Here is a 17,684-nt window from a genome sequence, read left to right as displayed (position 1 = left end):
GCTAAAGCTGCCGTTATCTGCTTAACTTCCGCCGGATGTCGCATGACCAACTTCCGGCTTTTAACTGCAGCTAACATTAGCATTCTGCTCATTTTAACTCATGTTAATCCTATCGAGCTGTCATGAAGGCAACTGGACTTCTTTTTGCATTTCAAGACTTTTCATTTCTCCTCCGAGGAGCTCGGTTTAACTCTCCCAGTCCACCGGAGCGAAGGAAAAATGTCCGCCATATTGGAAATGGCAAACAAGGCAGGAAACATGTCCACCATTTTGGACGGGGCAAGAAGACAGGAAAGACAGGTTTGAAAGCTTCAAGTTCGGGATTTTGCAGAAAAATGTGGCTTAACTTTAGTGTTTATTATACCCGATGGCCTACATCCTGGACTTGCCATTGTGTATCTGTTCCTTCTTCTCAGTGGCATGCACAGACATTTTGTGGGGCAGTTGCTCAAGTGGGAAAAAAAGGGCGCCTTTTGTCGCACATGGAACCATGGGCACCTGTACTAGGTGAGATATTTTTTACAGGCACAGCTTGTAAAAATCAATAGCCATATGGTGTCTGATGCAGATGTTTATTAATGTTCAACACTCTACAGGTTGGTGCCTCAATTTGGCAACAAGAGAACAAAGTATAGCAACGATATAGTGTCTATATCCAGGATATACCCAGACAGAGTTCTAAAATCTTTATAGTACAATGTACTTGTTGAGTGCAACACCAGTGTATTATATGCACTCACCAAAATGAACAAAAGATGCTTGAGAAACTTATATAACTAGTTTGATTACTAAATACACTAAAAGTACTGTCTAATGCAGGGCTATTCAACAAACTGCTCAGTGGGTTGAAGTTTCTGAAAGTCAACAGCTCAGGGGCCGGACATCCAGCTATTAAAATCATTATATACAGGTGCTGGTTATAAAATTAGAAAATCATGAAAAAGTTTATTTATTTCAGTAATTCCATTCAAAAAGTAAAACTTGTATATTCATTCATTACACACACTGATATATTTCAAATGTTTATTTCTTTTAATGTTGATGATTATAACTGACAACTAATGAAAATCCCAAATTCAGTATCTCAAAAAATTAGAATATTGTGAAAAGGTTCAATGGGCAGCACGGTGACGCAACTAGTAGAGCTGCTGCCCCTCAACAAGCAGGTCCCTGGTTCAAATCTTGGTTCAGGGGCCTTTCTGGGTGGAGTTTGCATGTTCTCTCCGTGAATGCGTGGGTTTTCTCCGGGTACTCCAGTTTCCTCCCACAGACCAAAAACATGCATGTTAGGCTGATTGGTAACTGTAAATTGTCCCCATGTGAGAGAGCGAATGGTTGTTTGTCTCGGTGTGTCCCTGTGATGGACTTGCGACCTGTCCAGGGTGTACTCCGCCCCTCGCACAGTGATTGCTGGACATGGGCACTGGCAACCCCCGTGAACCAAAATGGAAGAAGTGGGTAAAAGATAATGGATGGATGGAAAAGGTTCAATATTGAAGACACCTGGTGCCACATTGTAATCAGCTAATTAACTAAAAACACCTGCAAATGCATTTAAATGGTCTGTCAGTCTAGTTCTGGAGGCTACACAATCATGGGGAAGACTGCTGATTGACAGTTGTCCAAAAGACGACCACTGACACGTTGCACAAGGAGGGCAAGACACAAAAAAAAATTCTAGAATTGCGCCGCTTGGGGTGGCTGCATCCTTAGTTTACATATTTCCCAGGAGAAATTGATATGTTGGCCTGTAGCCGAAGCGTCTTATTTATGTACAAAATTTTGAATTATGTTATAGTTAATAAGTGCAGCTTACAGAAAGGTACATTCTAAAGTCCGAGAATTACGGTAATCAAACAGATTAACAGATATAAACTTAATTTTCTCAGTTTCAAAGTTGACAAATGAGCCTGTGGACTCAGCGTCAGATTTTATCTGTTTAGGCAAATTCTTCCTTTCAGCACGTAGCTGTAGAGGATGCAGGAGGATAAGGGAAACACTGTCTTAACACACAAATGTGGTCCTAGTGTCTGACATGTTTGTGAACTAAAACTCTTCATTTTAAATGTTGATTTCCTTCCTAGACAACCCATTTCCAGTGGGATTGTCAAACTACAGTTTAATGGTGATAAACTATAGATGCTAACTTCTCAACTCAAAGTTCGAATACACTCCTGTCAGGAACTTACAAGGTTCAATTCAATTCAGTTTCAATTCAGTTTATTTATATAGCGCCATATCACAACAAAGTTGTCTCAGGGCACTTTACAGGAACATTCACATACATAAAAGCCAATTAGTAAAGTTCTCTATAAGGAAGGTTCATAAGATAACATCTTCCTACCTGTGTGCTTTGTTGTGGAGTTTTAAATTTCTTCTGTTAGTAAAATGTTTTCCGCAGGTCTGACATGAGAAAGGCTTCTCACCTGTGTGAGTTCTCAGGTGAATAGTCAAATTGCTGCTCTGAGAGAAACTCTTACCACAGATTTCACATGGGTATGGCTTCTCACCTGTGTGAGTTCTCATGTGTCTGATTAAATGAGCATTTTGATTAAAATATCTTCCACAAGTCTGACATAAAAAAAGCTTCTCACCTTTCTGAATTCTCATGTGTTGAGTCACATGACCACTTTGAGAAATGCATTTACCTGAAATTGCCCAGGTATTCCACTTCTCACCTGGCCTACTTTGTCTGTCTGCATCATAACTGTGGTCACTGCTTTGCAGATGTTTGGGTTTTTGTTGTTTAGAGTCTTCATTTCTGCCCTGTTCCTGATCTTGGTTCTCAACTTTAGGAGAGTTCTGAGGAATGATCTGGACCCTCTTTGGTTCTGGTTGACTTAGATTTTTTCCCTTATAAGTGGCAGTTTCCATAAAGGTATCCGTTTCCTGATTCAAGACAAGTTGCTCTTCATCTTGACTGATGCAGAGTTCTTCCTGTTCCTCTTTCATCTGTGTTTCTTGTTCCTGCTGTGGAGCTTCTGGTTTCTCCTTATCCAAAAAGGAGTTCCACTCCTGGTAACAGAGCTGCTGGTCCTCCTTCCAGACATAATGCTGTGAGAGTTCTGGACAGAAAGAAACAAAAATGCTGTACTTAAATCACTTGATGAATAAGATTCACAAGACTTCAAAGGTTGGAAAGACTCCACTGTATGTGTAAGGACAGCAGGACACATAGGACTGCTACAGGACATGTATAAAGAGAGTAGGACATTTTAGACTGGTACAGGACAGGTATGATGGCTGTATATGTATAATTCAGCCTGATTTGCTTTGTCAGAAACTCAAGAAGACTCAGGTGGAAGCCTCAACAATCACCTGGATCAAAGACTACCTGACAAACAGACCACAGTTTGTGAGACTGAAGGGTTGTGTGTCTAACCAGGTGGTCAATAGCTTAGAAGCACCACAGGCGACTATACTCTCACCATTCCTTTTCACTCTGTACACCTCAGACTTCCAGTACAAAACAGACTCCTGAGGTGCTCCACAGAATGCCAGAGGAAGTCCTTCCCTGTGGCTATCAAGCTTTTCAACTCCTCCCCCTTTCTGCACATAAGACAATTAAAAATTAATCCTGTACTACAATAAACTCTTTAATGTTTCGGTCTGCACCTGTTTAGAACTTAATTGTTGGCATTTTTATATTCTCTGTTATTTTTATGTCTTGTGATTCTTGTGTATGTTCCTTTGTACTGAAACTCTGGCGCAATAATTTCCTGCGGGATCAATAAAGTTCTATCTTATCTTATCTGCAGAAATATTCAGATGACTGCAGTGGTCCGGTGTATCAGAGATGGACAAGAAGCTGAGTACAGGAAACCTGTGGACCGCTGAGGCATGGTGTGGAAACAATCATCTCATCTTGAATGTGAACAAAACAAAGGAGATGAATGTAGATTTCAGGATAAACAGGAACAGGTCCAACCCTATTTCCATCATGGGAGAAGAAGTGGAGGTGGTAGAGAAGTACAAATACCTTGGGGTTCACCTGGACAACAGACTGGACTGGAAATGCAACAGTGAAGTAATTTACAAGAAGGGACAGAGCAGACTGTACTTCTTGAGGAAGCTGAAGTCCTTCAGTGTTTGCAGCAAGATGCTGCAGATCTTCTATAAGTCTGTTGTAGAGAGTTCTATCTCTTCTGCCATCATCTGCTGGGGGAGCAGCACCAGAGCAAGTGACTTAAAAAAAGATCAACAAGCTCATAAAGAAGGCTGGCTCAGTTCTGGAGACTCCTCTAGAACCTTTGGAGATGATTGTACAAAGAAGGATTCTTCATAAAATGAATAACATTATAGACAACCCTCAGCATCCTCTTCATCAGACTGTCATACAACAACAGAGTGTCTTCAGTCAGAGGCTTCTTCAGATCTGCTGTAAGATGGACCGCAACAAGAGATCCTTCCTGTCCACAGCCATCAGCATCTAGAACAACTCTTTTTAATGAAACCAGGATGATGAGTTACAACAATATTTAATTTACCTTTGGGATTAATAAAGAATTTTTGAATTGAATTACACCTTCCCATATGTGTACCTGGAGATATTTAATTTACCATAATTCTCGGGCTACAGAACACACCTGTCTCTAAGCCGCACATACTAAATATAAGATAAATCATAATTTTGTACATAAATAAGATGCTCCGGTTATTTAGCCGTGGACATCCACTGTTCATTGTCAAGATCTGTGCCCAGCCAGCTGCAGCATAATGTGCAGCTTCCTTGTTGTAGTACAAGAATCAGCCACCGGATGGCATCTCACAGAATATAGCTTGCTTTCAACACGTTCAGACTGCATGATCTGATCGTCATAAGTTTTCATGATACTTCACTGTCTGACTCATTGTTAAAACCATTCAACCTACAAAATGGGCACAATAACTATCTTAAGCATAATCACTGGACAGAACAGTGCTAAACATCGACATAACCGAAAACAGCTGCTGTTTTTAAATGTACTTTCTAAATTATCTTATCTTAAATAAATTTGATGTGATTTTCAGTGGAACTTGTATGAGGAGACAGAGGAGGGGGAAGAGTCCCTCCTCCCTCTGTTGTCTCCACCACTCAGTTTCATGCATCTGAGCTTAAATGAGATACTGGTATTTAAACACATATTTAACATAGACAGAAAGAATTTAAAAGCTTTAATTAAAATATGTACAGACTTGACTGCTTAGACAACATGTGCTCAGAAGAGGGGAAGAGGAATGGCTTCCCCTGACACAACTGGGCATTCATGTAGCTGCCCATCACCCACCCCTCATGGGGGGGGGGGGGGGGGGGTTTGAGCTTGTGGGAAAACAGACAGCGTTAATGCCATAGGTACTCTTGACAGAAACTTCTCGCTCACGGTTCCAATTTTGCTTCTAAATACCCATAATCCACCACTATTGATCAACGAGGTACAATAATCTCATTGAGTCACAAAAACACAACACCAAGATAGACATGCATTGATCTGATTTTCTGTTAAAAAATCTGCTGGATGCTTAGATAAATAACGTTATTAACTTACTTTTTATGTATGTATATGTTTTCTGTACAGTGCCCTGAGATGACTTCTGTTGTGACTTTACGCTATATAAATAAACTGAATGGAAATGAAATTAATTTTCAAAAAAACAAAACTCTGGCTCCTTCCCTCACCCTCACCGACCCACAGTCCCTCACCGTTTCAAAGAGGGACTGTGTTTACACAGCGATTTCAGCACCATGCATGAAAAGCCCATAAAATTAAAAATCAACACAGAAACTCCGTCCGTCCGTCTGTGGATGTAGTCTGTCACCTCAGACTATGAGGAGAACAGGTTCACTTTCAAAGAGGAAAATTCCATCAGACTTTTTTTAACAGCAGTGTTAAAGGCATTGTTAAGAAGATTTTTTTTTTCGTACATAGCCCATTTTGTGTAACGGTATGTCACGGTACATACGGTATTTAAATAAAAGTTTTTCAAAATCTTTCTGTGTAAGGTAACTATCACTCACAGCGAGACAGAACTGAGGGTATAGTTCCCCCTCGTTCCCCCTCCCTGTGAGTTTTCTTTGTTCCGACACTTGTGTGCTGCGGAGCAGAAGTGATGCAGAAGTCGTCAAATTTATTTTTAAAGCACATTTTAAAAACAGCAGCTCTTACCAAAACATGCTTAACAATAAAAATCAATGGCAGTAATTTAATTCAATGAACGTTTACCGTTCTGTAGTATTCTTCTGAGTACTGCCAGTCACATGACCTTGATAAGGATTGTGGGTAAAATTTACCAGTACGTTAATTCTTTAATCATTTCGGTTACATAGGCGTTTAGCTCTGCTCTGTCCAGTGATTACAGGTAGTTAGGGCTGGACGATGTTAGGAATAAAATGACATTTGATGATAAATTGTGGAAAATTACATAATAGGGGTTGGTGAATATAATGTTTAATTATGAATTATGGAAAATGGATCACATAAAGATGACTAGAATATCTGTCAGATGTGTAAACTAAGCCAGAAGTTGATAAATAATATATTTTTAGTAACTGCTAACTTTAACTTTGGGGCGGCTGTGGCTGAGTGGTTAGAGCAGTTGTCCTCCAATGCGAGAGTTGGGGGTTCGAATCCACCAGCAGTCACAGGTCGAAGTGTCCCTGGTCAAGACAATGAACCCCTCATAGCCTCTGATGTGTGTCCCATCAGTGTATGAATGTGATAAATCACTGATTAGTCTCTTTAGAATGATTTGTTCAATTAGCTTTGTAGAGATCTAGTAGAGTGCTGTATGAATGGGTAAATGAGGCACAGATTGTAGTGTAAAGAGCTTTGAGTATCTTGATCAGATAGAAATGTGCTATATAAATACAGTCCATTTAAAATCAACCATGACACTTATTGCTGTCAGTAGGAAAATAGTTCCTTGTAAGGCCTTTAATGAGAAAACAAAACAACCTCAAAGGTTCTTGTTCAGTTAAACTCACATCCGAACACACAGCGGAGACAACAAACAGGAGGGGCTCTTCCCCCTCCCCTTCCACCATGAGAGCTCAGCGGAGAAGTCGTCAGGTTTATTTTTAAAGCAGTCAGTCAAGCCTGATACATATTTAAATAGAAGTTTAAAAAAATATTTTGGTGTATGGTAAATATGTGTTTAAATACCAGTATCTTATTTAAGCTCACATCCGAGCATGGCGCAGAAGAGACAAGGGGAGTGGGGAGGGGGGGCTCCTTCCTCCTTCTCCTCATATGAGCTCTGCTGAGCAGATATCACGTCAAATTTATTTAGAAAGTACATTTAAAAGCAGCAGCTCTTACCAAAAGTGTTTAACAATAAAAATCAATGGTACTAATTTATTGAATATTTACTGTATTTTACCAGTTCTATTTTACTTCTGTTCACAAGGCCTAGATAAGACTTTAGTAATATTTACCGGTATATAATTTATAAATAATTTCTGTTACATGGTATGGTATGGTATAAAGTTTTTTCATTTTAAAAAAGTACAAAACAATTCTATAACAATATAAAAAAGATACAAGATATTTAAAATGAAAGGCAGCAGAAAGAAGAAAAAATCTTAATATATATGCCCCTTTTTTCAAACAATTATTTCAATCATAATAATTTTCAAGTAAAGTAAGATTTGAGAACTGAGTTTCCGTACAAAATCCTAGTGATGGTTTCTTTTTTTTTTTGTTCTAGAATTGCACCGCTCAAGGTGGCTGCATGTTGGAGCAGCTCTGTTACTTTCATTCTAAGATTTTACTTTTGGAAACTTTAATTCCTCTTTTTCTGGATGTAAATCACATTTTTTGGATGGTTGTTTCCTCTGGTATCGGATGCTGTGCAGCTGGAAGGATTTTTACTGAAACTTTTTTAGTTTTAGACATTTGTTATGATGCGTAACCATGGCAACAAGGCAGTTTTCTACAACCAACAGCAGCTAATTAACATCTCAAACGCTCAAATAATATCTCGACTACAGCCCCAAATCTCAAATGAGTTGAAAAGGATGTTCTGTGGATGCATTCTCATCTACCTGCCAGCTGTGCTCGAGTGCCTGACCACTGAGATCCTGGAACTAGAAGGAAACACAACTCATGACAGCAGAAGGACAGGATCGTCCCTCAGCACCTACAGTTGGCTGTCCACAGCGACGAGGAGCTCGGCAGACTGCTGGGAGGAGTAGGGCTGGGTACCTTTCTAAAAAAATCGGTATCGGTACCGGTGTCAGTACCTTCACTTCGATGTCGGTTCCTGGACGGTTCTTTTTTCGGTACCAATTTTGTAATCACTATTAATTCTAACAAGAATAAAATTACGTTACACATTACAGTACAAATTGTGAGTTTTATTTTTTAACTTAGGTATTTTTCCATTCCAAGCAGTTTTCTTACATAAAAACAAACAAATAATTTCCAGTTCAAAAGACCAGTTACAAACCAGTGACACGTCAGTGTCTAATGTTCACTGCTACACACTGAGGACCTTTTCACTGAACAGTTTTTCCTTCAGAAAAATCAACATGTCTGTTTTCTGTGGACACAAACAAGATGCTCCTGGCTGATGTTCTAGATTGCGACGAGGAGCTCGGCAGTCTGCTGGGAGGAGTTCTGCCCAGCATTTGGGCGATCCTACAGCCCGAGAGGAACCAAGAGGCCAGCCGAGTCTGGGTGGACGGATCGGACGGCATCTGCAGCCAGTTTCTTAGGATCCACTGTGGGATGGACCTTTACAAGAGATCCTTCCTGTCTACAGCCATCAGTGTCTATATCATCTCTTAATGAAATGAGGATAACAAGTTACAACAACAAATAATTTCCCTCTGGGATTAATAAAGTATTTTTGAATTGAACTGAATTGAATTGATGGTGTCTCCAGCAGTAGAACATGTTCACTCTGAGGCTGTAGATGATGATTGTTGCGCACACAGATACCTGGTTGTCAGTTTGACATATTGTCCCTCACATTCCACCTGCAGGTCACTGGATTCAATGAGGTACAGATGATGCAGACTTCTGCACCTCTGTGTCTCTGCCTGAATCTTCTCTGTGGTTCTCTGGGGTTTAGGGCTCTGATCATCTCCCTAATTGACATGAGAACAAAACATCAACAATAACATGGTTGTGTTATTATTGATCAAAAAACATTATCTAGGCTGAGAGATAAAGGTTTAACTGGTCAACAAAATCCTTTAAAGTTTAATTTACCTCCAACATGCAGTTCCAATGTAGAAAAAGGCAGCAAATTTTTAACAACAACGTCTGATTGTCCTGTGGTCTCCACCTCGCTTTTCTTTTGTCCTCACATCTGGGTCAGAACCTCCTGTGAGGAGAACATGAACATAAACAGTGAACATTAGTGAACTGTTTAAGCAGCTGATCCAATGGATGAACACATTTTTACAAGCTAAGATTTATGTTACTGTCAATCTTTAGTTAGCTTCTGAGTTTAGCTAGCTACGTAGATAAAATAAATTTACACACTAATATGTTAAAGTTAGCGTTACATGGATCATAATTTATTTCCCCGCGATGTACGTGTTAAGCTGCAGTTACGCTAACAAACGTAAACTCACCAGCTGAAGCACACAGAGACGTCCTCGGAGTTCTTTGATGAAGAGTCCGGTCGTGGAGATAATGAATCAGGACGTTCAGGCTCTACTCACAGGATGACTTTAATGCTGAGAGGAGGAGGAGGAGGCTAATGAACTCTTCTCTCCTCACAGAAAAACACGGAGCAACTTTCTGAAGCGCGTGTTGTCAAAGCCGTTCGACAACACGCGCTGCACACGTGAACCCGTCTGTGGGCGTCACCAGCACCATAGACATAATTATACATAGATTAGGTACGGCAGCTCTATACAGCTCAGGATGTAATCTGGGTGTAGTCTGCTTGTCATATGTCTGGTGTTTTGCCTGCATGCATGCTGAAACCACGTGACACGTTACAGCCAATACCGAAACTTGACACTGAAAGAAGAGTGACGTTTCAATACATACACCGACCGGTGCAGTTCGGTCGGTGCCATAAAAGAACCTCGGTTCAGTACTCAGCCCTAAGGAGGAGTGACCATCGCACTGGGAGGAGTTCTGCCCGACATTCGGGTGGTCCTACAGCCCGGAGGAACCGAGAGGCCAGTCGAGTCTGGGTGGACGGATCGGACGGCATCTGCAGCCAGTTTCTTAGGATCCACTGTGGGATGGACCTTTACAAGAGATCCTTCCTGTCTACAGACATCAGTATCTATAACATCTCTTAATGAAATGAGGATAACGAGTTACAACAACAAATAATTTCCCTTTGGGATTAATAAAGTATTTTTGAAATTGAATTGAATTTGAATTTATTATAAGTACATAGGTGTTGGCACTGTTCTGTCCAGTGATTATGCTTAGACAGTTATTGTGTTCATCTTGTAGGTTGAATGGTAGTAAGCATGAGTCAGACAGCGAAGCATAATGAAAACTTATTATGATCATGCAGTCTTAGCGTGTGTTGAAAGCAAGCTACATTCTGTGAAACGCCATCCAGTGGCTGACTTTTGAACTACAACAAGAAAGCTGTACATTATGCTGGAGCTGGTTGGGCACACATCCTGACAATGAAAGGTGGATGCCCGCGGCTTAACCAAAGTGTCTTATTTATATACAAAATTATGATTTATCTTAATATGTGCGGATAAGAGACAGGTGTGTTCCGAGAATTACGGTAGCTGTTTTCTTACATTCTTGGGGGTGGGATAAGCTCAAAAAAATTTCAGCCATTATATCGGTTATCTGCATTAGCCTTCCCATCCCAATATCGGTATCGGCAAAAGTTAAAATGTCCATTATCAGTCATACTCTAATATTTACTCACCTGTGTGAATTTGTTTGTGTCTCTTGAGCTTCGGAACTTCTACACAGACCCCGTGGTCTCTGGTTTGAGAACATCTCTTATTTTGTTTCAATTCCTCATTTCTTCTTGATTCTGAGTTTTCAGTCATGATTTCTTTTTTATCCTGGTTGTTAGCGTCAGATGAGTTCAGACCGAATAGCTGATCCTCGTATGGTTCTGGCTCCCAGTGGTTTATCTCGTTGGTCTTAGTCTCCTGCTTCTGTCCAAGCTGCTCTGGTTCATCTTTCAACTGTAAACGTCCTGATTCTTCCTGTGGATGTTCTGGTTCCTCACGGTCACAGAGAAGCTGGTCCTCCTCCTTCCATGCATACTGCCATGAGAGATCTGTAGAAAGAACACTTCACTTTAATGGTTTGATGCATCTGAAAATGCTTCTGAAACTATCAAATTAGAATTAAAGTTTGAATATAAAATAGTCTACACAAATTTTATGAATTACTTTTTTTTTATCAACTGAAAAACAAAATTTCCCCACACCACTAGTGTGAGCTGCGTCGGACAAGAAAAAAAAAAAATCGCATGAAGATTTGTTTTAAAAACATCAAACTGTTTTTGTCCCCCGTAACGGAGCGCAGGGGTGGTGGGGTGGAAATACGGTTCGTCTGTGCACGTTATGAACATGACAACTAGAAAAATAAACGAGGACAGACTTCCATTTTGTTAAAAAGGCCCACTTTGGAGGAGCTCAACAGGAACCAAAGACATTTATGCTACGTTACATCAGTGGCGATTTTAGCCTCTTTTTGGGGGTGCTCAAGCGTTCTTAAGTTTTAACTCAGCACCCCTGAAAAATAAAGAAACCATCACTAGGATTTTGTATGGAAACTCAGTTCTCAAACCTTAGATTCACAAACATATTGAATAAATTTGGAATAAATATGGAATAAATGATGGCACTTTTAAGTGGGCCAGTAAAATCTATGATTTTTTTTTTTTTTGCACTAGTCAGATCCTCAAGCCACCTGTCAATCAATTCAGCAGGCTTGTCAGCAACTGACCAATCATCAATCTCAATTTGTCCCAAAATGAAATGCCCTGTTGAATATCAGCCGTGTGTCGCAGCAGATTCCAGCGTAAACTATGAAGCAGGAAGCAGTAGAGACATTTCTCCCTTTTAGCATCTTTATTCCAGGTGACACATAATTCAATTCAATTCAGTTTATTTATAGAGCACCAAATCACAACAAAGTTGTCTCAGGGCACTTTACAGGAACATTCACATACATAAAAGCCGATTAGTAAAGTTCTCTATCTAAGGAATCCAGCAGACAAGTTGAATCTTGGCTTCTTTGCAGTCTCCCATCCTGAGCAAGCACAGTGGCAACAGTGGAAAGGAAAAACTCCCTTTTAAAAGGAAGAAACCTCCAGCAGAACCAGGCTCAGGACAAGCGGCCATCTGCTTTGACCAGCTGGTTTGAGAGGACAGGAAGGAGAGACAGACGAACACAGAATGGTAGGTCCAGGTGTATCTGAAAGACAAAAACATGTTAAGGATAGAAAAAATAATTATAAATGTTGAGCAGAGTAAGTAAAGACAGTAGCAGAGTGAAAAGTGTGGTCAGTTTGTCCTCCAGCAGTCTAAGCCTATAGCAGCATAACTAAGGGACAAGTCAGGAAACCCAAGCTGACCCTAACTATAGGATTTAGCAAAAAGGAAAGTCTTAAGCCTAGTTTTAAAAATGGATAATGTGTCTGTCATCTTTGTAGATGTTCACGCAACTGACCTGCAACTATTTTCTCTAGAATTTTTGAGATGAAAGTTAGATTAGATATACAGGTCCTTCTAAAAAAATTAGCATATTGTGATAAAGGTCATTATTTTCCATAATGTAATGATAAAAATGAAACTTTCATATATTTCAGATTCATTGCACACCAACTGAAATATTTCAGGTCTTTAATTGTTTTAATACTGATGAATATGGCATACAGCTCATAAAAACCCAAAATGCCTGTCCCAAAAAATTAGCATATGTCATCCCACCAATGAAAGACAAGTGTTTTTAATACAAAAAACACCAACCTTCAAATAATTATGTTCAGTTATGCACTCAATACTTGGTCGGGAATCCTTTTGCATGAATGACTGCTTCAATGCGGCGTGGCATGGAGACAATCAGCCTGTGGTACTGCTGAGGTGTTATGGAGGTCCAGGATGCTTCGATAGCGGCCTTAAGCTCATCCAGAGTGTTGGGTCTTGCGTCTCTCAACTTTCTCTTCACAATATCCCACAGGTTCTCTATGGGGTTCAGGTCAGGAGAGTTGGCAGGCCAATTGAGCACAGTAATACCATGGTCAGTAAACCATTTATCAGTGGTTTTGGCACTGTGAGCAGGTGCCAGGTCGTACTGAAAAATGAAATCTTCATCTCCATAAAGCTTTTCAGCAGATGGAAGCATGAAGTGCTCCAAAATCTCCTGATAGCTAGCTGCATTGACCCTGCCCTTGATAAAACACAGTGGACCAACAGCAGCAGCTGACATGGCACCCCAGACCATCACTGACAGTGGGTGCTTCACACTGGACTTCTGGCATTTCCTTCTCCCCAGTCTTCTTCCACACTCTGGCAACTTGATTTCCGAATGACATGCAAAATTTGCTGTCATCCGAAAAAAGTACTTTGGACCACTGAGCAACAGTCCAGTGCTGCTTCTCTGTAGCCCAGGTCAGGCGCTTCTGCCGCTGTTTCTGGTTCAAAAGTGGCTTGACCTGGGGAATGCGGCACCTGTAGCCCATTTCCTGCACACGTCTGTGCACGGTGGCTCTGGATGTTTCTACTCCAGACTCAGTCCACTGCTTCCGCAGGTCCCCCAAGGTCTGGAATCGGCCCTTCTCCACAATCCTCCTCAGGGTCCGGTCACCTCTTCTCGTTGTGCAGCGTTTTCTGCCACACTTTTCCCTTCCCACAGACTTCCCACTGAGGTGCCTTGATACAGCACTCTGGGAACAGCCTATTGGTTCAGCAATTTCTTTCTGTGTCTTACCCTGTTGCTTGAGGGTGTCAGTGATGGCCTTCTGGACAGCAGTCAGGTCGGCAGTCTTACCCATGATTGCGGTTTTGAGTAATGAACAAGGCTGGGAGTTTTTAAAAGCCTCAGGAATCTTTTGCAGGTGTTTAGAGTTACGTCATTGATTCAGAAGGTTAGGTTAATAGCTTGTTTAGAGAACCTTTTCATGATATGCTAATTTTTTGGGACAGGCATTTTGGGTTTTCATGAGCTGTATGCCATAATCATCAGTATTAAAATAATTAAAGACCTGAAATATTTAAGTTGGTGTGCAGTGAATCTGAAATATATGAAAGTTTCATTTTTATCATTACATTATGGAAAATAATGACCTTTATCACAATATGCTAATTTTTTTAGAAGGACCTCTAGGGCTATAGTTGGCCAGAATTTCTGAATCAAGGCAGACTTCTTAAGTAAAGGTTTAATTTGTAGTGAGAGAGAGCCGAGAGATGGATTTAGCTCAGGGGTGCTCTCTTACATTTTATAATATCTGGACTAGTTCAAGTACATGATATTATACTTAATTTTAACGGATTCTTTCATTTTTCTGGACTAAGTGATCTTGTGCTTAGAAGTACTGTGTCGGAGATGGTCTAAAAACCAGTGACATGAGACGTTAATTTTCTTTGACCCATCAAAATGAATGTGGTCATTTATTAACAGAATCAAAATTTAACATCAAACATTGTACACTTGATTATTCTGATTGAACGCAATAACACAGCTTAATTAATGAGCTTTACAATGAGAAATCATACGGCCATGATTTCTCACTTGCAACTGAAATACAACAGACATTTCTGAAGATATCTTAAATTAATTACTGGCAAGGTAGAAGAGTTGGAGTAAAGTGTAAGGAGGGAAAGTGGATACTTAGGGTTAACTAAGATAATAAAGAAAAGATGGGGAGTTATCTTGTTTGAAACCAGATAGCACGTTTCCCAGTGATTTCGGCTAGATGTACCCGAGCGTCGACCCTTTACCTTGGTGGGGTTTCAGAGAGGTCTTCTCCTGGCGTCCAGCAAGGCTGAGTCGTTTTATCTCCAGGGATTTATCTGCTTCTCATCAACTTGGGACCACGAGGCTGACTGGCCCAGCTTCCAAAATAAACTTCCCCGAAAGATAGGATTAAGTTAAGTGGAATTTCAGCAAACATGCTGAACTCCTCCTCAGCAGAACTCTCTGTTCTCCATGGAACTTCTGTTCATCCTCCAGAACTTCGGATCACTTCTGCTCTCAGAACTCTGGATCATCTCCCAGAACTTTTCTGTTCGGTTCTGCTCTCAGAACTACGCTGGAACTAGGAAGTGTCGACCTTTAAAGAGTTCTGTTTCCGGTCCCTTTTGGGAAGTCCTGATTGGTTGAAAGAACCAACAGGGGTGTGGTTTTAGTGATGTAAGAGGGTTACTACAAGTCAGAAAAACAGCGGAGATGTTTTAGGAACAGACAGAGAAATGTTTAGGAGCAGACAGAGAAATGTTTTGGCGAAGTGGGGGGACGCAGGCGCCATTAGCTTCTTATTTCTGTCTGAGAGGTTTAAAAACATGACAGTTCGTTCTAATAACTTCTTTCTGACTTTTGACCGACATCACTACTTCTCATTTCAGACAGAAGATCAAAATGCATAATTACTCTGTAACAGACATTAACTTGATTTCTACTTTGAATGAGGATTAAAAAAATCATTAATACTGTTTCACAGTTGATTTAAAATGAGTAGTTCACTTCAACATTTAAAATGGTTTGAACTAAACACACTTTTGGATTATCAAGACATTGTAAAAATTGTAATAAAAAGAGAGTGTTCTTTCAATTGATTAGTGCAGGATACAATTAGAAAGTCTCTGGATGAGCTTAATTTGTATTTCTGGATTCAAATCAATGAAATAACAGTTCCTGTCCCATGAAGGTCCTCAGGGTCAGGTTTTGACCTGAGGCTTAGTTCACTACAAATTACAGCAACCTTAAAGCTCTGTGGTACATAACCATCCATTAAAGACAAATTAATTAGATCCAAAATGTGGACGTTAATTAGGGTGAATACCTCTTTAAACAGTCTGGTTGGGATGGGATCTAGCAGACATGTGGATAGTTTGGATGACGTTATTATTTTTGACAATTCAGAGAGCTCAACAGGACAAAAACTGTCCAAACTTAAATCAGGCTCTAGTGAAATTTTTAAAGTTGCGTCATTTGACAGGGGACTAGAGATAGTAGAAGGAAGGATGGTTTGACTTTTCTCTCTAATTGAAATAATTTTATTTATAAAGAATCTCATGAAGTCATCGCTACTTATAGTTGTAGGGATACATGGTTCAACAGAAATGGGACTTTTAATTAGTCTAGCAACAGTACTAAACAGAAACCCAGGGTTATTTTTATACTCCTCTATTAAAGATGAGTAATATAAAGTTCTAGCTTTATGGAGAGCTTTTTTATATGTGAGCAGACTATCTTTCCAAGTTAAATAAAATTCTTCAACATTAGTAGAGCGCCATTTTCTCTCCTGGTTTCTATATGCCTGCTTTAAAATACGTAACTCAGAATTGAACCAAGGAGCCAGTTTCCTCTGATTGATTACTTTCTTTTTCAGTGGAGCAATTTTATCAAGTGAAGTTTGCCTTGAAGTTGTAAGATGATCAACTAGATGATCTAAGTCACTGTTCTCTGATGCATTACTCTGCAAGACAGAGGAAAACATTGATGGAAGAGATTGTTTAAATTTGGTTACAGCATTTTCTGATAACCTGTTGAGATGAAATTTACTCTCAGTGACTGTGTAGTCATTTAATGTAAACTCAAAGGTTATTAAAAAATGGTCGGACAGAATAGGATTTTGAGGAAGTATTACCAAGTCCTTAATCTCTATACCATAGGTCAGAACTAAATCAAGAGTGTGATGATAAGAATGAGTAGATGTGCAGACGTTTTGGGTAAAACCAAATGAGTTTATTAAATTATTAAAGGCTATGCTTAGGATATCACTCTCCACATCCACATGAATATTGAAATCACCCATTATGATGATTTTATCAGTATTTAATAGTAAGTCAGTTAATAATTCTGAGAATTCAGATAAAAACTGAGAGTAAACGCCTAGTGGACGATATATAACAACTAATACAAGTGGCTTTTCTGATTTCCATTTTGGATGAGAAAGACTGAGGGACAGTGATTCAAAAGAATCATAACTAATAACTGGTTTGGCATTAATCAATAATCCTGACTGAAAAATAGAAGCTACTCCTCCACCTCAGCCAGTTGTTCTAGGAACATGAAAATTTAAATAATTAACAGGAGTGGATTCATGTATACTAACAAAATCCTCCTGTTGTAGCCAAGTTTCTGTCAGACAGAATAAATCAATATGATGATCAGTTATCAGTTCATTAACTAACAGGGATTTAGAGGAAAGAGATCTGATGTACATAAGTTGGCTTCTGAGGCCTACAAGCAGTGTACGCAGTAGCATAGTCCAACAGTGTAGTAAAAGCAACTAGCTACAAGAAGTGAATGCTATAGAGTGAATACAAGCATTCTGTACAGGCAATATATACACATATTATGTGATTGCTCATATGATACAGGTGTGTGGTGAAGAGGCTCATTATATAAACAGCTCTCTGCCGCCACACTGTGGTACAAATAAAACATTACATCTTACAATAAATATTTACAACACATAATCTGAGTACAGTCCAGGGGTGCCCAACCTTTTTTGAACCATGAGCTACTTTTGAAGTCGGCAATTTGCCGAGAGCTACTCGTCCAGTCTCATTATCAACAAACATA

At 39.8% G+C, this 17,684-nt stretch overlaps 1 protein-coding gene across 1 annotated transcript; it reads right to left on the bottom strand.

The window, feature by feature from the left end:
* Positions 1-2,257: 2,257 nt before the first annotated feature.
* On the bottom strand, positions 2,258-11,205 carry LOC119414931 (zinc finger and SCAN domain-containing protein 32; the record flags this gene model as incomplete). The annotated part of the gene is given in 2 exon segments (XM_037682053.1): positions 2,258-3,065; positions 10,843-11,205. Coding segments are annotated over 2 exon segments (1,088 nt in total), but the record flags the coding sequence as incomplete, so codon positions are not given.
* Positions 11,206-17,684: the final 6,479 nt, after the last annotated feature.

This window comes from Nematolebias whitei, chromosome 1 (assembly GCF_014905685.2).
Source record: "Nematolebias whitei isolate Nwh7 chromosome 1, NemWhi1, whole genome shotgun sequence".
NCBI classification, from domain to species: Eukaryota; Metazoa; Chordata; class Actinopteri; order Cyprinodontiformes; family Rivulidae; genus Nematolebias; species Nematolebias whitei.
The sequence above is the reverse complement of the archived record's forward strand: the minus strand, read 5'-3'. Positions and strand labels throughout refer to the sequence as shown.